The 22498-nt window shown below is 48.8% G+C and overlaps 1 protein-coding gene across 3 annotated transcripts in view; it reads left to right on the top strand.

Annotated features, from left to right (window-relative positions):
* Nucleotides 1-8187: 8187 nt before the first annotated feature.
* Nucleotides 8188-22498, top strand: part of CLNS1A (chloride nucleotide-sensitive channel 1A) — a 59619-nt gene continuing 45308 nt past the window's right edge. For all 3 annotated transcript variants that reach the window (XM_030200078.1, XM_030200077.1, XM_030200076.1), the window contains exons 1-2: nt 8188-8406; nt 19308-19444. In XM_030200078.1, coding sequence (XP_030055938.1) covers nt 8282-8406; nt 19308-19444 — 262 coding nt within the window. In that variant the 5' untranslated portion in view covers nt 8188-8281. The remainder of the gene's footprint in view (nt 8407-19307; nt 19445-22498) is intronic.

The following is a 22498-nucleotide window of genomic DNA, read 5'->3' as shown; positions in this document are numbered from 1 at the left end:
TTGCGACTGGCCCGGTACCCCTGGGCTTCCAGGGTTTTCAAGAGGTAAAGGGTGGCTTCTGCACAGTCCGTGTACGTTTCACGGGCCACCAACAGGTCATCCACGTATTGGACGACCGGCCCGTACTCGTCTTGGTACGTTTTCAGGTCCTGGGCAAGCTGGTCACCAAAGAGGGTGGGGGAGTTCTTGAACCCCTGAGGAAGCCGGGTCCATGTATATTGCTGCTTGGTTCCCGTCTGTAAGTCTTCCCACGTGAAGGCAAACAACTTCTGGCTGTCGGCAGCAAGGGGGATGGAGAAGAAGGCGTCCTTCAGATCAATGACACTATACCACTTGGTCTGGGATGGCACTTGGGCTAAGATGGAGTAGGGGTTTGGTACGAGGGCGACTATGTCGGCTACCTGGTTGTTGACTTTCCTCAAGTCCTGGACGGGTCTGTATTCGGATGTTCCTGGCTTCTTAACGGGCAACAATGGGGTATTCCATGCGGATCTGATTGGTTTAAGAACCCCCTGTTGAAGAAGTTTCTGTAGATGAGTGTGCATACTATGCCGGGCTGCATAGGGGACGTGGTATTGTCCTTGGTTGACAACTTGAGCATTCGGTTTGAGCTCAATCCAGATGGGGATAGCGTTAACGGCCAGTCCTCCGGGGTTCACTTCTGCCCATACATCCGGCACTTCATCCATTATGGCTCGCCTCTGCTGGGCAAAAGGGGTATTCTGGTCGTAACGGCAGTCGCCAGATCCTACAGTTGAGGGAGCGTGTAGTCTCCATTCTTCTCTTACTGGACAGATAAGTGTTACTGGCCGATCTTCAAAGCGAGCTTCCACTTCACCCGTGGTCTTGAACTTCAAGGTGGCCTGGAGCTTACAGAGCAGGTCTCGACCAATCAAGGGGACTGGGCATCCAGGAATGTGTATGAACTGATGAGACACCATCGTCCCTCCGATCTGAACTTGGCGCTCCTTGAGGAGGGGGGCCGCAAGGGATTTCCCGGAGGCTCCCACAATTGGTATAGTTTCTTTCGTGGCTGGGGCTATGGCGGTGGTGATAACAGATCGCTGGGCCCCCGTGTCTAGTAAGGCCTTCATAGACTCTGTCCCCACCCGAATTTCCACCAGAGGGTCAGTGGGGACTCTGCCCTCCCGGTTTCTTCATGCTGTGCTGTCTCGGGTAGCGTCCACAGCCATCTGCCATTCCCTCCGGTCATCCCGTCCTCTATCTCTTCGGCCCCTTCCCCGGCCTCGTCTGGGGGCCCCTGTACGGTCGCCCGTCTCCTCCTCTCTCTGCCGGTCCCATGGTTCCTCTTCTCTCGGGCTGTCCCGTATCTCCTCTGGACAATCAGCCCACCAGTGTCCTTCTTGTCGACAATTTGCACACTGGTTACGTCCTATAGGGGACCGCGTTCCTCTTGTTCTTCTGCCCCTCCCCTTGGGTCTAGACCTCATCCGTTCTTCCAGCACCGTGGCCAACACATCTGCCTTCTCCCGCATCCGCCTGGTCGATTCCTTTCGGGCCTCCGTCTTCTCTTCCTGGTCGCGATATCCGAATACGCGATCCGCTATAGCTTTCAGTTGGCTGAGGCTCATCCCTTCGAACCCCTCCGTTCTCTGCAGCTTTCTTCGTATATCCGGTGCTGACTGGCTAACAAAACTCATAACCACGGTTGGGAGGTTCTTAGGGTCTTCGGGATTTATCGGGCTGTGCCTTCTGAATGCCTCCATAAGTCGTTCAAGGAAGTCCCCTGGACTCTCGTCCTTTTGTTGGACTACACTGTGGATTTTCCCCATGTTGGTAACCTTCTGCTTCCCTTTCTTTAAGGCGGTCAGATACGCCTGCTGGTATCGGCGGATAAGGGTTTGGCCTTCAGCGGTTCGGTAGTCCCACGTAGGGGCAGCGATGGGCGCCTCCGTCTCTATTAGGTTCTGTAAGTTGGCATGGGTCGGGTTCGCATCCCGGACGGCTTGCTCCATATTTTGTTGTAAAAGGCGGCGTTCTTCAGTGGTCAGGATGTGGGCGCTCAACTGCCTAAGGTCTGCCCAAGTCGGATTATAACTGTATATAATGCCTTCCACCAGCTCTACCAACTGCTCGGGTTTCTGGTCGTAGGACGGCCCATGGAATTTCCAGTTATACAAGTCGGCACTTGAGAAGGGAACGTGGCTATAAACTGTTGATTCAATGGGCTGGCCCCCCCCTTCCACCGGGTTAGGGGTATAGGTGGTAGATTGTCGAACTGGAAATAAGTGGGTGGCTCCCCCTTTCCTACTCGAAGGGAGGGCATTGCGCGGACTCGATTGAGGGAATCGAGTAATGTTCTTCACAACCCGTTTACTCTTCCGTATGGTTGCGGGGCCAGGTGACTCAGGTGAGTCTGGACGGGACATCTCTCCGGCATCCGACTCTGACCCGGAAGCCTCAGCGTTATCCGGGCCCTCCTCCAGGCTCGCGATGTCGGGGTATATCGGGGCATATGGCGGTGGCGCGATGTCATCTTCGTATGCTTCCGCCGTAGCAAGTATCGGGGCTTTTGGAGGCTTCTTTTCTGGCAAACCCTGAACTTTCCCTGGGGTTTTCTTTGGGGGTTTCATTCTAGAAAGTGTGTTGGTCGTACTGGGCGTAGCTCCTGCCTTACCAATGGTAGCAGGGGGCGTGGTCTCAGTGGCTTCAGCGCTAGGGGCGGTAGGCCGTATGGGGGCGGTCCCTGCGGCCTTCGGGACGGCAGCGGTTGCCGAGCTTTGGAGAGCGAAGGCATGGGTCGGCAGGGTTTTAAGTTTAGTTTTCCGGCCCTTTCTCTGCTTTACCAACATGAGGGCGGCCTTTTCTACCTTTCGTTGGGCCCAAGCCGGCGGATCCCGGACTACATCCAACCACGCTTCTATGTATGGAATGTCCTCGGGACAGCCTGGGTTTCCCTCGACTATAACAATATTCATGACCGCCGCCACTTTTTCATACTCGAATGACCCTTCCGGGGGCCATCCAGCAATTCCTAGCCCTGGCCACATAAATTGACATCTCTGTATCATCCCGGCCCTGCTACATTTATCTAGGTCGAACACTTCGCTAAAGTGTTCCGTCATTAAATCTAACGGTGAAGACCCACCCCCGCCCATCCTAACCTGAGTGCCAAAGGACAGGTGACGGACAAAGGGGGAAAGGGGAGGTGGAGGAGTAAGGGGTCTCGTTCCACCAGACACAGAAGGGTCAACACTCGGCCTGACCAGGACGCGGTCGCCCGGCCTGGAACTGCAAGCCCATTCACACACTTTCATACGCCACAAGAAACCCTCCCGTTCGCCGCTCGGTTTCGTCGTCGGAGCCTAGTGAGTTTCGGGACCTAGTCGTATACCAATAGTCCGTATTAGTCACTGGCTAAAAGAGGGTGATCACGCCTCTTCTTCGGTCCTTACTGGGCCGGTCACTACGTAGAGTATACTCGCCTGTCCGCCGGGGTCGCAGGCCGCGCCGTCGTGCGCTTCTCTCTGAAATGGAAAAAGGTGCCTTGTCGGAACCACACAGCCCCCTCTACAGTCAGGCGGAGTTGATCGGCCCTCCTCCGGGAGATGGACGCTGAAATCAGCGGTGGCCACTCACCACCTTCTCAGGTGGGGGTCGATGACCCGATCCGACCGCAGTGGGGGGAGGGGAAGAATATAATCCGATTCCCCTTTCTACTTCTGTCCCATCTGGGTCGCCAATGAAACAGGTGGGAAATCAGGAGACGAAAGGCAAATTTTGGTTCCAAACAAGGCAACTTTATTGCTAGCAAGTGAACAGCACCGAGTAGTCTCGGGACACTGTGTGTCATAAATCATCTGACACTTACATTTATACTCCCCTACTGGGCCTGCGCATTTGGCCCCTTACACGTCACAACCGACATGCGCAGTAAACATTTGTAGTTCTTACAGTACAAAATTGTAGTCCCAGTACGTACACACGTCATAACACTGAAATGATACTGGCAAGAAAAACGAAACTTAGCAGCTTATTCTTCACACACACAATGCTCCTTTCTAGCACAGGAGATAAGGTTCGTTCGGCTCAGGAATGCAGGGCGGGGTGTCAGCACCCACCAAGGTCGTCTATTCAGATGGCGTTGCTACATGCGAGCTGGTCTTGTATAGGCCTTGCAAACTACTGTTACAAGCTATATGTCTAATAGCCCTGCATTCTGTCTTTACATTAGTAAACAGCAAACTTCTTTCGTTAGTAAACAGTAAAACTGGATAAGGCACAAATGTCCAGTGCAGTGATAAGGTGTGGCTAAACAGCCAAAAGCAGAGGTAGAGTGCATAAGTATAAGTCCATCAGTAGGCACAAAGAAAAACATGAGGTTGTCCTGTTGCTCAGTAGTATTCATAGTATTCGAGCAGTATCCGGCGTTCCACTCCTTCAGTTAGTGCAGCGGACCTTGATCCTGCGGACCTGGGTTAAATTCCCACTGTAGCTCCTTGTGATTGTGGGCAAGTCACTTAACCCTCCATTGCCCCAGGTACAAAATAAGTACCTGTATATATGTAAACCACTTTGAATGTAGTTGCAAAATACCACAGAAAGGTGGTATATCAAGTCCCATTTCCCTTTGTCCTTTAGTGATCCTTTTCCTTCACAGACCATGCTCCAGGGGTTGCAGCCCAACCTGATGCTCTCTCTCCCCCCTCTGACATCCTCCCTCTCATTCCGTATGGACCTTCTGTTTGGGGTCAGATCCCCAGGGTTTTCAGCCCACCTTGGTCCATCTCCTGGGAGTCTGCTTACAAGTCACACGCATTAGCATTTTCCTCTCTCCCCCTAGCTCCTCCTGGAATGTGCTCTTTATAGGGCTGCTAATGGCTCCTCAGACCCCTTCTGGGACCCTCCTCCTGGTTCTGGAAGGATCCAGTACCGTCTCCAAGCGCTTCCTTCTTTAAAGGGAATCTGCTGCTATGGGTCTTCCCCAACCCCTACATGCCTGACCTTTGCTGGAGCTCCCTCTAGTGACCCCTTCAGGACCTTACCCTGGTGTCCCCATTGGAGCTCCCTCTAGTGACCAGTTCCTGGTATTTACAGGCTTTTCACTATGAGAGCACCTTCTGGTGGCCTCCTCAGGGTAGGGCATGTCCTGTGCTTATCACAACATATATACAGATACTTATTTTGTACCTGGGGCAATAGAGGAGTCTGGTTTTCTTGTGTGGAGGAGAGGGATTCTCCATTTCAGTTTTTGTCTTTGTTTTTTGTGGTCCCCTATTCAGTGGCATAGATGGGGGGGCGCCAGGGAAGCGGCCGCACCGGCGGACATCCGCTGTCACGCCACTCTCGCTCCCCCCATGCCTTCAAGCTGGCTCCACTTCTGACCCTATTTTGTATCCGGTGAAGGTCTGCCCATGTTCTGCATATGCAACTGGGGTAGATTGTGACAGCATGTAGTGTCTGTGTAGGAATCTGTAACAATACAACTTGTTCCAATTTTGCAGTAATAGGTATATTGGTGAACCCAGTGTATTATAACACTGTTTTTGCATTGGTGAACCGAAAGTATTATAACACTGCCTTTGCATAGGTGGGTTAGGGCTGTTATGGTCTGGTAAGTTTGCTATATAGTTTTTTTGCAATGTTTTACATAAGAACATAAGTGTTGCTATACTGGGACAGACCGAAGGTCCATCAAACCCAGCATCCTGTTTTCAACAGTGGCCAAGTACCTGGCAAGATCCCAAAACAGTACAATACATTTTATGCTGCTTATCCTAGTCAGAAGCAGTGGATTTTCCCCAAGTCCATCTTAATAATGGCTTATGGACTTTTTTTTTTAGGAAACCTTTTTTAAACCCCACTAACTGCTTTACTACGTTCTCTGGAAAAGAATTCCAGAGTTTAATCACACACTGAGTGAAGAAATATTTTCTCCAATTTGTTTAAAATTTACTACTTTGTAGCTTCATTGCATGCCCCTAGTCCTAGTACTTTTGGAAAGAGTAAACAAGCCATTCATGTCTACCCATTCCACTCCACACATTATTTTATAGACCTCTATCATATCTCTCCTCAGCCATCTTTTCTCCAAGTTAAAGAGCCCTAGCCGCTTTATCCTTTTCTCATAGGGAAGTCATCACCATCCCCTTTATCACTTTTGTCATCCTTCTCTGTACCTTTTCTAATTCCACTATATCTTTTTTTAGATGTAGTGACAAGAATTGCACATAGTATTTGAGGTGCAGATGCACCATGGAGTGGTACAAAGGCATTATAACGTCCTAATTTTTGTTTTCCATTCCTTTCCTAATAATACCTAACATTTTGTTTGCTTTCTTAGCTGCCGCCGCTGCACACTGAGCAGAAGGCTTCAATGTATCCCTCTCCTGGTCAGTGACTCCTAATGTGGAACTTTGCATCACGTAACTATAGTTCTGGTTCCTTTTTCCCATATGCATCACTTTGCACTTGCTCACATTAAACGTCATCTGCCATTTGGATGCCCAGTCTCCCAGTCCATAGGTTTTTGTATCGTTTTGCACTATGTCTATCCCTATTTTAAAGAAGCCTTAAGTAGAGAAGTGTGGTAGCCGTGTTAGTCCACTCTTAAGGTTATCAATAGAAATCAAACAAAATAAAACATGGAAAAGAAAATAAGATGATACCTTTTTTATTGGACATAACTTAATACATTTCTTGATTAGCTTTCGAAGGTTGCCCTTCTTCGTCAGATCGGAAATAAGCAAATGTGCTAGCTGACAGTGTATATAAGTGAAAACATTCAAGCATTACTATGACAGTCTGACAGGGTGGGAGGATGGGGGTGGGTCGGAGGTATGCATGGGGACATCAAAACATATCATTGATATTCTAACAGGATGGGTGTGGATAGGTGAGGGGTGGGGTGATCAACAGAGACATACAGCTTTATGGTTTATAATGGGCTAGGAACCCCAGATCCTTGTTAAGTCCTTTCTGTTGGGTGTTAAAATATTCAATCATTCTGACTTCAAAGGTCTTACGTTCTTGTATGATTTTAAAGTTACCTTTCAGGATTCTCACTGTGAAGTCACTGTTAGAATATCCTGTTAGAATATCAATGATATGCTTTGATGTCCCCATGCATACCTCCGACCCACCCCCATCCTCCCACCCTGTCAGACTGTCATAGTAATGCTTGAATGTTTTCACTTATATACACTGTCAGCTAGCACATTTGCTTATTTCCGATCTGACGAAGAAGGGCAACCTTCGAAAGCTAATCAAGAAATGTATTAAGTTATGTCCAATAAAAAGGTATCAATGGAGCATTTTTATTTTGTGTGCCATTACACAACCCCCCCCTCACCATCCAATTTAAAATAGTGTTTAGCAGTAGAAGGAGCCTGTGCTGCTGTTGAGATGATAATCACAATTTGAGCATTTTTTTTTTTTTGTATGGTGAGTTCAGGGGTGTGCTGGTAAATTTTTTAACAACAGGCTCTCTCTCTCCGGGCATAGCCGGCCCTGAAATTTTTTTTTTTGGGGGGGGGGGGGGGGGGGAATACATGCCTCTCTCTCTCCCCTCCCTTGTGCGGGCACGCTAGGCATACCTTTGCCGAGCCCCACCAGCCAATAAATGGACTGCCACCATTCTCTGCTGCTTGTTTCTGGCTCTGAGCAGCATGATGGAACCTTCTAGCCCTTGCATGAAAAGTCTCAGCCTGATGCTCAGAGTCAGAAACAAGGAGCAGCAGCATTTACTTGGCTTGTGGGGCCAACATCACTGCCAGCAAAGTAAAAGAGAATTCAGGAGGGGGCCCAAGCCCACATTTTGGGAGTCAGTTGTTAAAGTAGCCATGGGGAGACCTACTTTAACAACCGGCTCCCAAAATTCTTAAAACCTTAACAAACGGCTCTCGCGAGCCCGCTCCAGCACACCACTGATAGAAGACCATGGTGTCTTATAGTGCTAGGTTAAACGTGGCGTGCGGTCATGACACACAAAAACGTCGCTTCAGCTTGCTACCCTGTTGCCACCCAACTATTTCTGGCCAGAGCTGCCACTGTTCTCTCTTCCCGTGGGATCTATAACATTTTCAGAATCTAAGATACCTACGTGAAAAAGCTAAAAACGCGAAGACGTTAACCAGATTTTTTTTTTTTATGACGCAAGCGCCACTCCGTCTCTATGGTGTCAGCAGCACGTGGGCCAAAGCCAAGTTGTAAACGTTGGACGTGGTGCAGCGCGCGCTGGCGCGTGAGGCCTCTCTGACGCCTGCGCACTGACCTCCGCGGATGGGAGGCGGGAGAGAGCGGCGGCAGGCGAGAGGCAGTAATGGCGCTTAATTTCTTAAGTACTTTTCCTCCCCCGGCCGAGGGCGTGCGGCAGCAGCAACTCGACACGGAGGCGGTGATAGACGGGCAGGTTTTGGGCAACGGCACTCTCTATATAGCCGAAAGGTAAGGCCGAGGACTAGAGAAGCGCCTATGGTACCTGAATGAAATGTGCTTTCAGTCGCTACTGAGAAAGCGTGAAGGAATCTTAAAGTGCTTCCGTTTTCTTTGGTAGGGAGGGAGTAGTGCGACAGGTAGTCCGTATGCCACTGTACCAGCTCCTATGCTGTGCAGAATCCGTTTCCCAGTTTTTTTTTGGGGGGGGGGGGGGGGGGGTGGGAGAAAGATGGGAGTGGCCTAGTGGTTAGGGTGGTGGACTTTGGTCCTGGGGAACTGAGGAACTGAGTTCGATTCCCGGCACAGGCAGCTCCTTGTGACTCTGGGCAAGTCACTTAACCCTCCATTGCCCCATGTAAGCCGCATTGAGCCTGCCATGAGTGGGAAAGCGCAGGGTACAAATGTAACAAAAATAAAATAGATACTATTGGAGATTCTACATGGAATGTTGCTGCTAGTGGAGATTCTACATGGAATGTTGCTACTATTGGAGATTCTATATGGAATGTTGCTATTCCACTAGCAACATTCCATGTAGAAGGCTGCGCAGGCTTCTGTTTCTGTGAGTCTGACGTGCAGGACGTCAGACACAGAAGCAGAAGCCTGCGCGGCCACATTGGTGTGACTCTGGGCAAGTCACTTAACCCTCCATTGCCCCATGTAAGCCACATTGAGCCTGCCATGAGTGGGAAAGCGCAGGGTACAAATGTAACAAAAAAAAAAAAAAAAGGGAAAATATGGTGGACCCTATAGGAGTCTTTATGCCCTCACTGGTATCTCCCTGGTCGCGGGGTCAAGGGTTACCATATGGCTCCAGAAAAAGGAGGCCAGATTGAGCCAGTGGCTATCTGTACAAAAGCCCCCCCCCCCCAATTTTGTGTGTGTTGAAAAAAAAAAACCAGACAGTTTAAATGCTCTATAGGTTTAGGAGAACATTTGGGATGTTAACACAAACTACACCCCAGTGAAGTTATTTGCGCAGTGTTAAGAGCATAACGTACTCAAGTATCCAGAACCCTTTTGGCCTCAGGTAGATAAATCTTCTGACTTTTTGAACTGCCACCACTCTAGTTCTGGACAGGCTAACTTCTGCCGGTTAGGAGTGCTAGATAGAGAGGATGCACGTGTAAATGGCAAAACTTTAATGTATCGGGGCATTATTGCTCCTGTTAATTTTCAGTGGTACCCTTAGGGGCTCATTTTCAAAGCACCTTAGCCTTCCAAAGTTCCATAGGTTTCTATGGAACTTTGTAATCAATAGAAATAAAACATGAAAAAGAAAATAAGATGATACTTTTTTTTACTGGACATAACTTATGCATAACTTAGTACATTTCTTGATTAGCTTTCGAAGGTTGCCCTTCTTCGTCAGATCGTTATGGAACTTTGGAAGTCTAAGTGCTTTGAAAATACGCCTCCAAGTCTGTTAGTAAGTTTAAGGTGTGTTAGGGTAATATGTAGTGTACTATAGTTATAGGTTGGGAACTAGGTAATAAAGCTACCTATGTAGGGCTGGAGCTTTGTATTTTCAGTTTTCATAATCTGCTTCTGTGTTCTTTGAGAATTTTGGTCTGTCAGCTAGGTAGACTCGGGAAAGCATGATTTTCCTGCAGTCAAGGTATGAGAAATTTATCTGAATTTTGGACTCTTGTCAGGTAATTGTTACAAGGATTGAAAGGAAGAAACTAACTGGATTGGAGGTGTGAAATCCCAAATATCAGAATGCAGTTGCTAGGTGTCAGGTATCTGTTCCGCTCTGCATTTAAAAGGCAGGCAATTCATCTGAAAATTGGAGGAGGCTGAATGATGAAAACAATTGATAGTTAATAGACTGTCTTTGAATCAGGAAGCTTGTTTTAACCTGATGTGACAATTTTGTGTGGCCGCAAAGGGAAATAGAAATTAGTATATTGACTGTAATATAGCATTCCCTCTACAGTGTCTCCTGTTGAGCATCTTTTCTCGCCTTACCCCAACATGTATTGTAAACGGGCCCGCTGCTCCAGTAGGGGGAGGAAGCTGCCTCCCATGAATAGCCAGTTCTTTACAAAACTGCCACCAGGAAATACTTCAAAAACATTCCTTTATTTTCCAGATTCATAAACAAAACTTCACTCCAGAGTAGAGACTTGCTTCTCAGGCAGGGCTGTTCTGCCTTGCTTAGTACCTCAGCCAATTACACAAAGACTTTGCCCCCTTCCCTGAGGGGAATGCAAGAGCCCTTTGGAAATCCCTGCTTTTTTTTGTCCCAGCCAGTAACAAACAAATAGTACTTGTCCCACAAGCAGGATTTCCCCTCAAGACAGTTAATCACCAAGCAGCCTTTACTGCCAGGAGGTGCAATACTTTTGGGACTTCTTCACCTAAGGTATTTCAGCCTGCACTGCTCCTCTCCTCCTGAACTGAACCCCTCTTCCCACCAGGCAGCCCTCCTTCATAAACAAGCCTTCCAACTTCAGAGGTTCTCAAAATAATCAGGTTTCACAAAAGAAAACAGGCTTCTCTACTTAAGCAGGGTTTAAACCAAAATAAATTCCAAAACCATGTAGGTTTCCAAACCTTCAGGGGCTGCCTTCCTCAGCTCTCAAGCTCCCATTCCATTCTGCCTCCTTCCCCTGCTCAGGCTGATTCATTCCCTCTTCCATCCAATCCTCCTCCTGCTTCTCAGCCCACCCCTCCCTATTACAGGTGGGCACCATGATATACTGATTGCTGGTCCCGGGAACTGGCTCCTTCATTCACCCTCCCTCTTGTGGTCAGAGACGGTATATGGCCAGCTTGCCTATCCCCTGGGATCTCACTGCTAGGACTGGAAATGCATTCTGGGATATGTAGTTCATGGTTCTGCTGCTTCACTCTATACATCGGGGATGTAGCCTTGTCACAGTATATAAAACAATGTATCACATTTCTGTGGGAGCAGGCATTTCAGTTGCTTTAGCATAGTGAAACTTTCACTGCATTACGTTTTCTCTATCTTAACTGGTTTTTCCCACATGCCAAGTTCGAACATGGATCAGATTGTACTAGGGGTTTCAGAGAAATAAGCTCCCTGAAGAGTGGTCTAGTGCATTTCTATGGAAAGTAGGCATTCTTGCTGCTGTAGTATAGAAAATTAATAATGAAACATAGCAATAAACAATTATTCCTTTCAAAATGTTATTTCTCCCTGTTCTCTACTACTCCCCCCCCATCTGCCCCATCCCTAAATGTATCCTATGCAACTGCTCTACCATCCACAAAATACCACTGCTACCCCCATAAAACTGCCTTCACACCCAAAGCCTAACTACTCACCCCTCCAAAAACAAAGAATCTGCCCCCAGATGCATTACTGTCACCACTCCCATCCCTATGTCTGTGATAGGGAGAGTAGATGAGAGGGAATTCTGTTGGGGAGGGAAGAAGGCTAAGAAACTTTAGGGAACTTGGAACAGGGGAACTAGGGTTGCTCGATATAAAAAAGTACAACAGCACTTGCTTAAGTATTTAAGCAACTGTGGTGTTGGATGCACAGGATTATATTCCAACAGACGTAGATCTACATCGTCCTCCTGTTTTTCCTTGGAAGAGCAGTGGTGGCTACACTACTTTTCTCTTTTGTCCTTACACTCGTAGTGTTTCTTGATCCTCCACTCCTGTGGTTTTCTTTGCTTATTTTCAAAGCGCATAGACTGTACGTCTATGTGTTTTGAAAATGAGCCTCAATGTCTAACATAATGGTTAAGGAATTATACCTTTAAACCTGTTATTCTAAGATAGTAACTATGTTACTATGTTACTAGCTAAGTGCTGCTATCTATCAAGGGAATTCTTTAGCTGAATGGACCAAAATGGTAGTGTCTGATCCAGGACTTTACACTTTATTTTACTTTTTAAAACTGCCCTAGATATTAATAACTTTCCTTTTAAATAAATCTAGATATTGCCAATAATTATAGCAGTGTAGCAGCTATGTAAAAATGCCCCTCCCCTCTATCAGAGTTTGGCAGGAACAGAAAGAAAGACGGAAAGAGAGGTTTCCCAGTGCTAATTAAATTGATTAAGTAACAAGCCTTAAAAATTTAAGACAATATCAGGTAGGTTTCTCACCTAATGCCAGTCAGTCAATTTGAGAAGTATGGGATTTAGGGGTCAGAATAAACCTGTCCTTTTAGTAGGAGCTTGGTTCAGTCCCAGCACCTGGAAATTAGAAGTACAAGTGACTTGACAAATATGTTTAGGAAATTACTGTCTTGTTTCATGGGCGTGCAAACGGAAGATGGCCTACAAGTCCTCCTGGGTGTGCTAGATTAAAGCAGCAGTTGAGGCAGTGTATACCCAACCAAGAGGTGGGTTTGGAAGGTTCTGGGCTCATGGCTCATGCAACATGATCTCAAGTAACCACCTGGATGGTGACCCTTAAAGATATTTTCAGAGCATCAATATGGTTGTCTTGCATTCCTTTGTGAGGTACCGTAGGATTGATGTCTCTGCCAGGGATGATAGTACCTTTTGACAGAGCAGCAATGGAAGGAGTCTTCCTCCCATCCTGAGGGATATAGTACATCTTGTTGGGCTGGACTGGACTAGCAGAATGAAAGGATGGTGAAATTTGATCTTAACCAATAATTTGTTTTCTGTGATTCCTGCTAGATAAGTGCAGGGCCCACCCTGGATGGCTGTAGTGTCGGGGGAAGTTGTTTGCGGTGTATTCCTGAGTTTCTGTCTTTTCTCATTCAATATCTGTTTCCTAATTAGCCACTTCCATATCATCAAGCTGATCAATCCATAGACTGGTGGGTTGTGTCCATCTACCAGCAGGTGGAGATAGAGAGCAAACTTTTGCCTCCCTATATGTGGTCATGTGCTGCCGGAAACTCCTCTGTATGTTCTCTATCTCAGCAGGTGGTGGTCACACACAGCAGCAGCTCTGGCTAGGCCTCCAAGCCTAATCCTTAGGTTTTGTTGAGGCCTGGGGTTGAGGGCTCTTTTGAGCAAGTGCAAACCTGGTGGTGCCAGGTCCCTCCTTTTCTCCCCCCTCCCGCTGGCTCCGTTTAAAAAAAAAAAAAAAAAATATTTTTAAACGTCTTTAAAGGCGTTTAATTCGACGTTTCTTTAAACGTTCATTGCAGCTACTCACTGGGACACCAGTTCGTTACAGCTCGGAGCGGCAAGCAGGTAATTTTACCTTTTTATAGCGGGCAGGGGGTTCCCCGATTCTTCTCCTCGTGGCAATGGCGTCGGAGGGCGAGGGCGCAAAGGGTCGCTCCCCGGATCGCTGGAGCGCTTCTAGAGGGGATGCGGGGGTTTTACAACCTGATTCGCCCTTGATGGGTGATAGTTTAGTGACCGATGAATGTCCCGGTCGTTCCTCCGGCGTGGCGGTTTTTTCCCGCCATAAACGCCCATCCCCCGCTCCTCGCCTCCGCCATCTTGGCTGGCCACGCGGCTCGGACGGCTTCTTCGGGGCCGCCTTTGAGGTTGGAGACATTAATGCCATGAACGCCCTTAATTTGGGCGACGGCACAAAAGCGGCTAAAGTTAAGCGCCGTTCTTCCCGCGCGGCTCCTTCACGGAGTTTCGCGCCGGACGCCATTTTGGATGCGCAGCATGTCTCTCCCCCGCTATTGCGAGCGCCGGTTGAGAGTGCGTCTAGGGCTGTTGCCCAGGCTGCGGAAGTGCACAGTCTGGGGGGTTTCTCCCCCGAGTTTGTTTTGCTGCTGCATCAGGCTTTCCTCATGCAAAACGCTGCCCCTGCTCCCTCTTCTGATAAAGAGGTTGAGGTTCCCAGAGGTAAACGCCCTCGGGTTGATTTCCAGGCCTTGGAGGACTTTTGTCTCCTCCGATGTAGATGAGGGCAGCGTGTCTGAGGTCTCCCAACGATCCTTTGCGGATTCCTTGGAGGAGATAGATCCCCGCTCGGATGGAGCGGATGACCCCTCGGCAGCGCGGCTTTTTAGCCCAGAGGATTTGCCCAACCTGTTGTTACAGGCCATGGACACTTTGAAGATTTCCTCTCCGGAGGACGTCTCTCCCTCAGCCCCTGTTGGCTCTGCCATTATGCTGGGGACGAAGCGCCCGCCTAGAACCTTCCACGTGCATGGTGCCATGCACACCTTAATTGCGGCTCAATGGGATGTCCCGGAAACGAGCCTTAAAGTGGCTAGGGCTATGTCCCGCCTCTATCCTTTGGCTGTGAGTGAACGTGAGGCCTATCTGTGGCCTACCGTGGATTCTTTAATCACTGCGGTGACTAAGAAAACGGCGTTGCCGGTGGAAGGTGGCACGGCCCTAAAGGACGCCCAAGACAGAAGATTGGAGGCGGCCTTAAGGTCGTCCTTGGAGGCAGCTGCTTTAAGTTTGCAGGCCTCAGTTTGCGGCTCCTATGTGGCCAGGGCGTGCCGGACTATGGTGCAGCGGGCTTCCCCCTCGGATCATTCCTTGAGGGCTGATTGGCCGGCCCTGGAATCGGGCTTAGCCTATTTGGCAGACTTGCTGTATGATGTCTGGAGAGCCTCAGCTAAAGGCATGGCTCAGACAGTCTCTGTGCGGCGGTGGCTTTGGCTGAAACATTGGTCTGCTGACCACGCCTCTAAATCCCGCCTGGCTAGATTGCCTTTTAAAGGCAAGCTGCTCTTTGGGGTCGAGCTGGACAAAATCGTGACCGATCTCGGCACGTCTAAGGGCAAGAAATTACCAGAGGTCAGGGCTCGGGTTAGTACTCGTCCCGATACCTCCATACCGCCCGGGCAAGTCGGGTTCCTCTGCCCCCTCTTCCTTCAAGAGGAATTTCTCCCCCAAGCAGCATTCCTTTCGCAGAGACCGCCGTCCCGGAGGTGCTCCCTCCGGTCCTCCCCCAGGGTCTCGTACCCAATGACGGGGCCTTGGTCCACGCCCCAGTGCAGATTGGAGGACGGCTGTCCTCGTTTCTGGGCGAGTGGACCACTATAACTTCAGACGTGTGGGTGCTGGAAGTCATCAGAGACGGCTACAAGCTAGAGGTCTGCCAACCCTTAAGAGACGGGTTTGTACTCTCTCCCTGCAAGTCTCCGGTCAAGCTGTGGTAGTGCAGCAGACCTTGGACAACCTGATCCGCCTGGGTGCGGTCGTTCCGGTGCCAAAAAATCAGATTGGCAAGGGACGTTACTCCATTTACTTTGTGGTTCCAAAGAAAGGAGGTTCTGTCCGGCCTATCCTCGACCTCAAAGGGGTCAATCGGGCCTGGAAAGTGAGGCACTTTCGCATGGAGACTCTCCGCTCTGTTATAGCGGCAGTGAAGGCAGGAGAGTTCTTGGCTTCCTTGGACATCAAGGAAGCGTACCTGCATATTCCCATCTGGCCTCCTCTCCAACGCTTTCTGCGTTTTACAGTCCTGAGACGACACTTCCAGTTCAGAGCCCTCCCTTTCGGGTTGGCTACTGCTCCGCGGACCTTTTCCAAAGTAATGGGGGTCATAGCGGCCTTCCTGCTAAAGGAAGGAGTACAAGTCCATCCTTATCTGGACGACTGGTTGATCCGAGCCCCCTCTTATGCAGAGTGCGGCAAAGCTATGGACCGGGTAGTTGCTCTTTTGAGCTCCCTGGGATGGATCATCAACTGGAAGAAGAGCCAGCTGCGCCCGACTCAGTCCCTGGTGTATCTGGGAGTTCGATTCGACACCCAAGTGGGCAGAGTGTTCCTGCCAGACAATCGGATTGTCAAGCTTCAGGCTCAGGTGGACTAGTTCCTAGTAGCCTCTCCTATTCGGGATTGGGACTACGTGCAGCTGTTGGGCTCTATGACGGCCACGATGGAAGTAGTGCCCTGGGCCAGGGCTCATATGAGACCACTACAGCTATCTCTGCTGCTGCGCTGGACTCCGATGTCGGAGGATTATGCTGTGCGCCTTCCCGTGGACCCAGCAGTGCGCAAGGCGCTGAGCTGGTGGACGCAGACAGACAAGTTGTCTGCAGGATTGCCTCTGGTGACCCCGGAGTGGATTGTCGTCACGACAGACGCCTCTTTGATGGGCTGGGGAGCCCACTGCTTGGGAAGGACAGCGCAGGGGCTCTAGTCTCCTGCAGAGGCAAGTGGTCTATCAACCTCCTGGAACTCAGAGCCATTCGGTTGGTGTTATTGGAGTTCATCCCGGTACTGGTGTTGAAGCCTGTACGGGTCCTGTCGGACAATGCCACGGCTGTGGCCTATATCAACCGCCAGGGAGGTACCAGAGCGCCCCTCTAGCCAAGGAGGCTATGAGTCTTTGCCAGTGGGCGGAAGCGAACCTGGAACAGCTTTCAGCGGCCCACATTGCCGGAGTCATGAATGTCAAGGCGGACTTCTCAGTCGCCATACCTTGGAGCCCGGAGAGTGGCAACTATCTGCTCAGGCGTTCTTGGACATCACGAAGCGCTGGGGCCAGCCGAGCCTAGATCTGATGGCGTCATCGGCCAATGGCCAAGTGCCGCGCTTTTTCAGCAGAGGACGGGACCCTCGATCCCTGGGAGTAGATGCTCTTCTCCAACAGTGGCCGACACAAGAGCTCCTCTATGTGTTCCCGCCCTGGCCCATGTTGGGCAGGGTGCTAGACCGGGTGGCAAAGCATCCCGGCAGGGTAATCCTGGTGGGTCCGGATTGGCCCAGACGTCCCTGGTATGCGGACTTGTTCAGGCTCTCAGTCGACGATCCTCTTCGACTGTCAGTGGAGCAGGGCCTGTTACATCAGGGTCCCGTGGTGATGGAGGATCCCTCTCCCTTTGGTCTTACGGCCTGGCTATTGAGCGGCAGCGTCTGAGGAAGAAGGGCTTCTCAGACAAGGTCATCGCCACTATGCTGAGAGCGAGGAAGCGCTCTACTTCTACTGCTTACGCCAGGGTTTGGCGTATCTTTGCAGCATGGTGTGAAGCAGGCTCACTTTCTCCCTTCACTGCTCCAATTTCTTCAGTGTTGGCGTTCCTGCAAGAAGGTCTGGAGAAAGGCCTGTCGCTCAGTTCCCTTAAAGTCCAGGTAGCGGCTCTGGCTTGCTTCAGGGGCCGCCTGAAGGGTGCTTCCCTGGCTTCGCAGCCAGATGTGGTGCGCTTTCTCAAGGGAGTTAATCACCTGCGCCCTCCTCTGCACTCAGTGGTGCCTGCGTGGAATCTCAACCTGGTGCTAAGAGCATTGCAGAAGCCGCCTTTGGAACCCTTGTCGAGGGCATCTCTGAAAGACCTGACGTTGAAAGCAGTCTTTTTGGTGGCTATCACTTCAGACAGAAGAGTTTCCGAGCTCCAGGCGCTCTCATGTCGAGAGCCTTTTCTGCAGTTCACTGAGGCAGGAGTGACTATTCGCACAGTGCCTTCCTTCCTGCCCAAGATTGGTTCTCGCTTCCATGTGAATCAGCAGCTCTGTCTCCCTTCCTTTCGTAGGGAGGACTACCCAGAGGAGTACTCTGCTCTTAAATATCTGGATGTGAGACGAGTCATCATCAGATACTTGGAAGTGACCAATGATTTCCGGAAATCGGATCATCTGTTTGTCCTGTTTGCAGGTCCTCGTAAGGGTCTGCAGGCTGCTAAGCCTACAGTGGCAAGATGGGTCAAGGAAGCCATTGCAGCGGCTTATGTGGCCGCGGGGAAGGTGCCGCCTATCCAGCTGAAGGCTCACTCCACGAGAGCTCAGGCGGCCTCGATGGCAGAGGCCGGATCCGTCTCCTTGGAAGAGATATGCAAGGCGGCAACGTGGGCTTCGGCTCATACATTCTCCAAGCATTACCGTTTGACTGTGGCTGCACGGGCGGAGGCCCGGTTTGGAGCTTCAGTGTTGAGGTCAGGGATTTCTATGTCCCGCCCTGGGTGAGTACTGCTTCGGTACATCCCACCAGTCTATGGATTGATCAGCTTGATGATATGGAAGGTAAAATTATGTATAATCATACCTGATAATTTTCTTTCCATTAATCATAGCTGATCAATCCATAGCCCCTCCCAGATATCTGTACTGTTTATATTCTGGTTGAATTTTAGGTTCAAGTTTAGCCTTCAGTTACTTCAGGAGGACTTCGTGTTCAAGTTCTTCTTTCACTTGGATTCTTCAAGAGTTGAGACGACTTTGTGTTACAGTGAGCTGCTGCATTCCTCTCCCCTCCGTTTTACGGGGCTGGATTGAGACATAAATTCTGCCGGCACTCCCTCCCGCTTCGTGCGGCTGTAGGGCAGCTTTGTACCCCTCCCGCTTCGGCGGTGTTAGGGTCAGTCAGCTCCTCCCGCGGTTGCGGTTGCAGGATAAGCCAGATCCCCCCGCATCGGCGGGTGTGGTGTCCCTCCCCCGCTCCGCGGGGATGAGCTGGACGGATTCCCCTCCCCCACTTGTGTGGGGATGAGCTGGGTTAATTCCCCTCCCCCGTTTCGGCGGTGGTGAGCTGGGCAGAGTGTCCCTTCGTGGGTGTAATTCTCTAAGTGCTGAGTCCTGCGGATGGAGCTTTGATATCGACATACTGAGGAGTTTCCGGCAGCACATGACCACATATAGGGAGGCAAAAGTTTGCTCTCTATCTCCACCTGCTGGTAGATGGACACAACCCACCAGTCTATGGATTGATCAGCTATGATTAATGGAAAGAAAATTATCAGGTATGATTATACATAATTTTACCATTTGCGGAGGGACCACCTCTAGGGGATTTTTAATCTTGTATATAGCGTGTGGTTTTTTTTTTTTTTGTTTTTAATTCTTCTTTGGCATAAGCATACTGACAGGTTTCAGGTTGCACCGCTCCTTATTCCTATCTTCTCACTGGAAGAGTCTGGACTGATCTAACAGGAATCAAGGAAAGGTTTTCATTCTGATTTGACTTTAAAAGGATTCTTTTGGTTCATGCTTAGTATCCCTATTTATTCAAGCTGTAAGAGGATCACTATATCTGTCAGTGCTGTTTAACAACTCCTTGGTTTTACTTGTGTTTGTCATTTCAGCCGATTGTCCTGGTTGGATGGCTCTGGAATGGGCTTTTCCTTGGAATATCCCTCCATTGGTTTACACGCAGTCTCTAGGGATGTAAGTGTATATCCCCGGGAACATCTGTATGTCATGGTGAATGCCAAGCTTGGAGGTGAGACACTTTGTTTTCCTCTACTTTCTATGTACAAACATTATAAAGGAGAAACAAGTATGGTGTATCAGATGTGGTTTTTCATCAACATCACATGTAGGTTCTTGCTACTCAGACAGGAACCTATGTTTCCCATATAGTCAAATGAGGCACTACAACAAGCCATAGGACTAAAAGGTATGTTGTGGGTTTTTTCTTTCTTTTAGTAAGTAGTACTAGAGCTCTTAACAGAGATCACATTCTATGGCTAAAACAGAGCTAGGGGACACTGATGCCTTGGTTTTTGCTTTGTTCTTTGCTTACTTGGTCATGTCATTCCCCTTTCAGCCACCCACAGTACTGCAAGTGTCTTACTGTAAAGCTGAGGTTGGCGTCATTCCCCTTTCAGCCACCCACAGTACTGCAAGTGTCTTACTGTAAAGCTGAGGTTGGCGTCCTCTCCCCACTGATTGCTGTCATAGCTTCCCCCAGTAAAGTTATGATTACTTAAATATTCTGTTCCCTGACCAGTCCAGACGAATGGGTTGAGCCCCCCTCCTAGGAAGTGGAGGTAAGAGATACTGAATTATTCCAGTAACATCACAAGTATAAGGGCTAGTGCAGCTTGGAATTCCTTAGAGAGAACAAGTAGAAAGGGCTCTTTAGGTGTGTGGCTGAGGGATCTACTGGTTTGCACAAGGTAGCTCGAGTCAGTTTTCCAAAGGTTAGCAGATGCTTAGGGGTTAGGGGGAGCCCTTCTGGCACCACTATGGGGAGCTGTAGCCAGCCGTTGGTGGTGTATGATTTGTGAGAGCTGGTCTGCAGTGCATCTCTGGCCGCAATAATGGGGTCTTCCTCTGTCTGAGACCTCTGCCTTTGGCCTGGTCCAGCTCCAGGGTGGTGGGGCTCCAGTTGGATGCAAGCTAGTGTGACATATGTTAGGCAGACCCTAAGAACATAAGAGTTGCCATACTGGGACAGGCCAAAGGTCCATCAAGCCCAGTATCCTATTTCTAACAGTGGCCAATCCAGGTCACAAGTACCTGGCAAGATCCCAAAAGTTAAACAAGTTTTATGCTGATTTTTCAGAGAAATAAGCAATGGATTTTCACAGGTCCATCTTAGAAGCACCCATAGGCTTCTGTTTGTAAGGGGAAGGAGGGGAACTGGACAGGGCCTCAGAGGACTTCAGATTGCCCCCCCCCCCCCAAAAAAAAAAAAGCAAAGAAGCTAAAGGTGTGTGGGGTCACTACTGATGAAAGTAAGGACTGTTTCTCCTTGCTGTCTCCCCCCCCCCCCCCCCCCCATAAGGATCCCCTGGAGGGGGAATGCATATTTTCTTCTGAGGGCGGTTTGTCTCCCTGGGGATCCTATCTCTGGTGAAGTTAGAGGATTCCCTGGTTGTACCGCTGTTGTAGATTATGGACTCAGTCTCAGAGGCTCAAAAATATTATGCACCATCTTCCAAGCTTCCAGATGGTGACCCATCTTGGAAGGTCTTATGGGTCCCACCGAAGTCTGTTCTGTTCCATAGAGCCTTCTCTAAGATGGTTTTGGTTGAGTGGGAGATCCCCTAGGGTACAATGCTCCTAGGGCTTCTCTAACCTCAGTCCTGTGAAAACTTGTTGGTAGCGCATATCGCAGGTTCTGATAACATTTGGGCAAATTTTTTTATTTTATTTTTTTTAGCAGATATGCTCTAGACCAGTGGTTGTCAACCTTTTTTAGTCGGGACATCAGTGGTCCTCAACCTCTGTTGGGACACACCTGATGGGTGATGATCGCATTCATGATCCTCATGGTCCTTTGGTCTGATACAGTATGACAAGTTGTTATAAATTAAATGTAAATATGCTGTGTACGCACAAAACTCTCCCTCCCCCTCCCCATCAACAGGTGCAGATCATAGCTAGCTAGCATATTTTCTCCATGGAAGTTACCATACAAAAAAAAAAAAAATTTCTGAGATTGTCATCTGAGTAATAGCAACATAAATCTCTCCACTACCAGGCACTAACTCAACATGTAGCAAACCTACCACACAATAGTAGCACTAATTCCTAGGCACGAACCCTACCTAAGAACAGGCAGCACTACAAATATTACAAAGGGCCCTGGAACAGCAGTAGGCCTACTGCTTGTATTTGGTGTGGGTTTGTCTGTATTTTGCATATGACTGAGGTGAGATATTCTGTTTACATGTAGTTTCTACTTGTTCTTCTACAGAGTTCCACATAGGAACTACATGTAAACAGAATATCTCACCTCAGTCATACGCAAAATACAGACAAACCCACACCAAATACAGAACAAGGGATCATAAATTAGAACTTGCCCTGAGTTTAGCTAACTATCAGATTATCCTAGCTGACTCTGTACCACAGTCTTGCTCCTGTCATATATCTGCTCTTGGTCCCTCAGCTATATGGTAAGCCATATTGAAAATCTTTAACATCATATCTGTTAGTTGAATGTTCTAATGCATGCTTATTTAGGTGTATTATGCTAACATTGTATTATATCTCTGGTATTTGAATTCCAGTGCTGTTAAGTGTATATTTTTGATATTGTTTCACAGTAATTCTATTAGGTTTCAATTTACTGTTTAAAGTTTACCTCATTTATTGTATTATTCTTGGTTATTTTACTATTATTATGCCATTAACAAAATTGTAAGTGTTATGTTAAACTGTACCTGTTGTACACCACCTTGGACGAATCTCTTCATAAAGGATCCAAATAAATAAGTAGAACTATAAAGACACAAATTGAACTGGGAACTCCAAGAAGTCAAACTAGACGCGTATACCACAACATAGGAAAAATAACAAATGTAGTTCTGTTGTGCTGTGCATTATAGATGTCTTTGTGTTTTCAGTACATTTCCCAAAGCAAAATAAATAAAATGCCTTTTTCCTTGTCATCAAGCAGATGAAGCCATTATGTATGGGTTGTGTCCATCAACCAGCAGGGGGAGATAGCACTCAACTTTTCACAGTGCCTCATGGCCAGCTAGCTCAACTGCCTCTTCAGTATTCTCTATCTCCCCAAGCAGGGTGGCTGCAGCTTCTTCGA

This window comes from Microcaecilia unicolor, chromosome 4, assembly GCF_901765095.1.
Source record: "Microcaecilia unicolor chromosome 4, aMicUni1.1, whole genome shotgun sequence".
Lineage (NCBI taxonomy): Eukaryota > Metazoa > Chordata > Amphibia > Gymnophiona > Siphonopidae > Microcaecilia > Microcaecilia unicolor.
The sequence above is the reverse complement of the archived record's forward strand: the minus strand, read 5'-3'. Positions and strand labels throughout refer to the sequence as shown.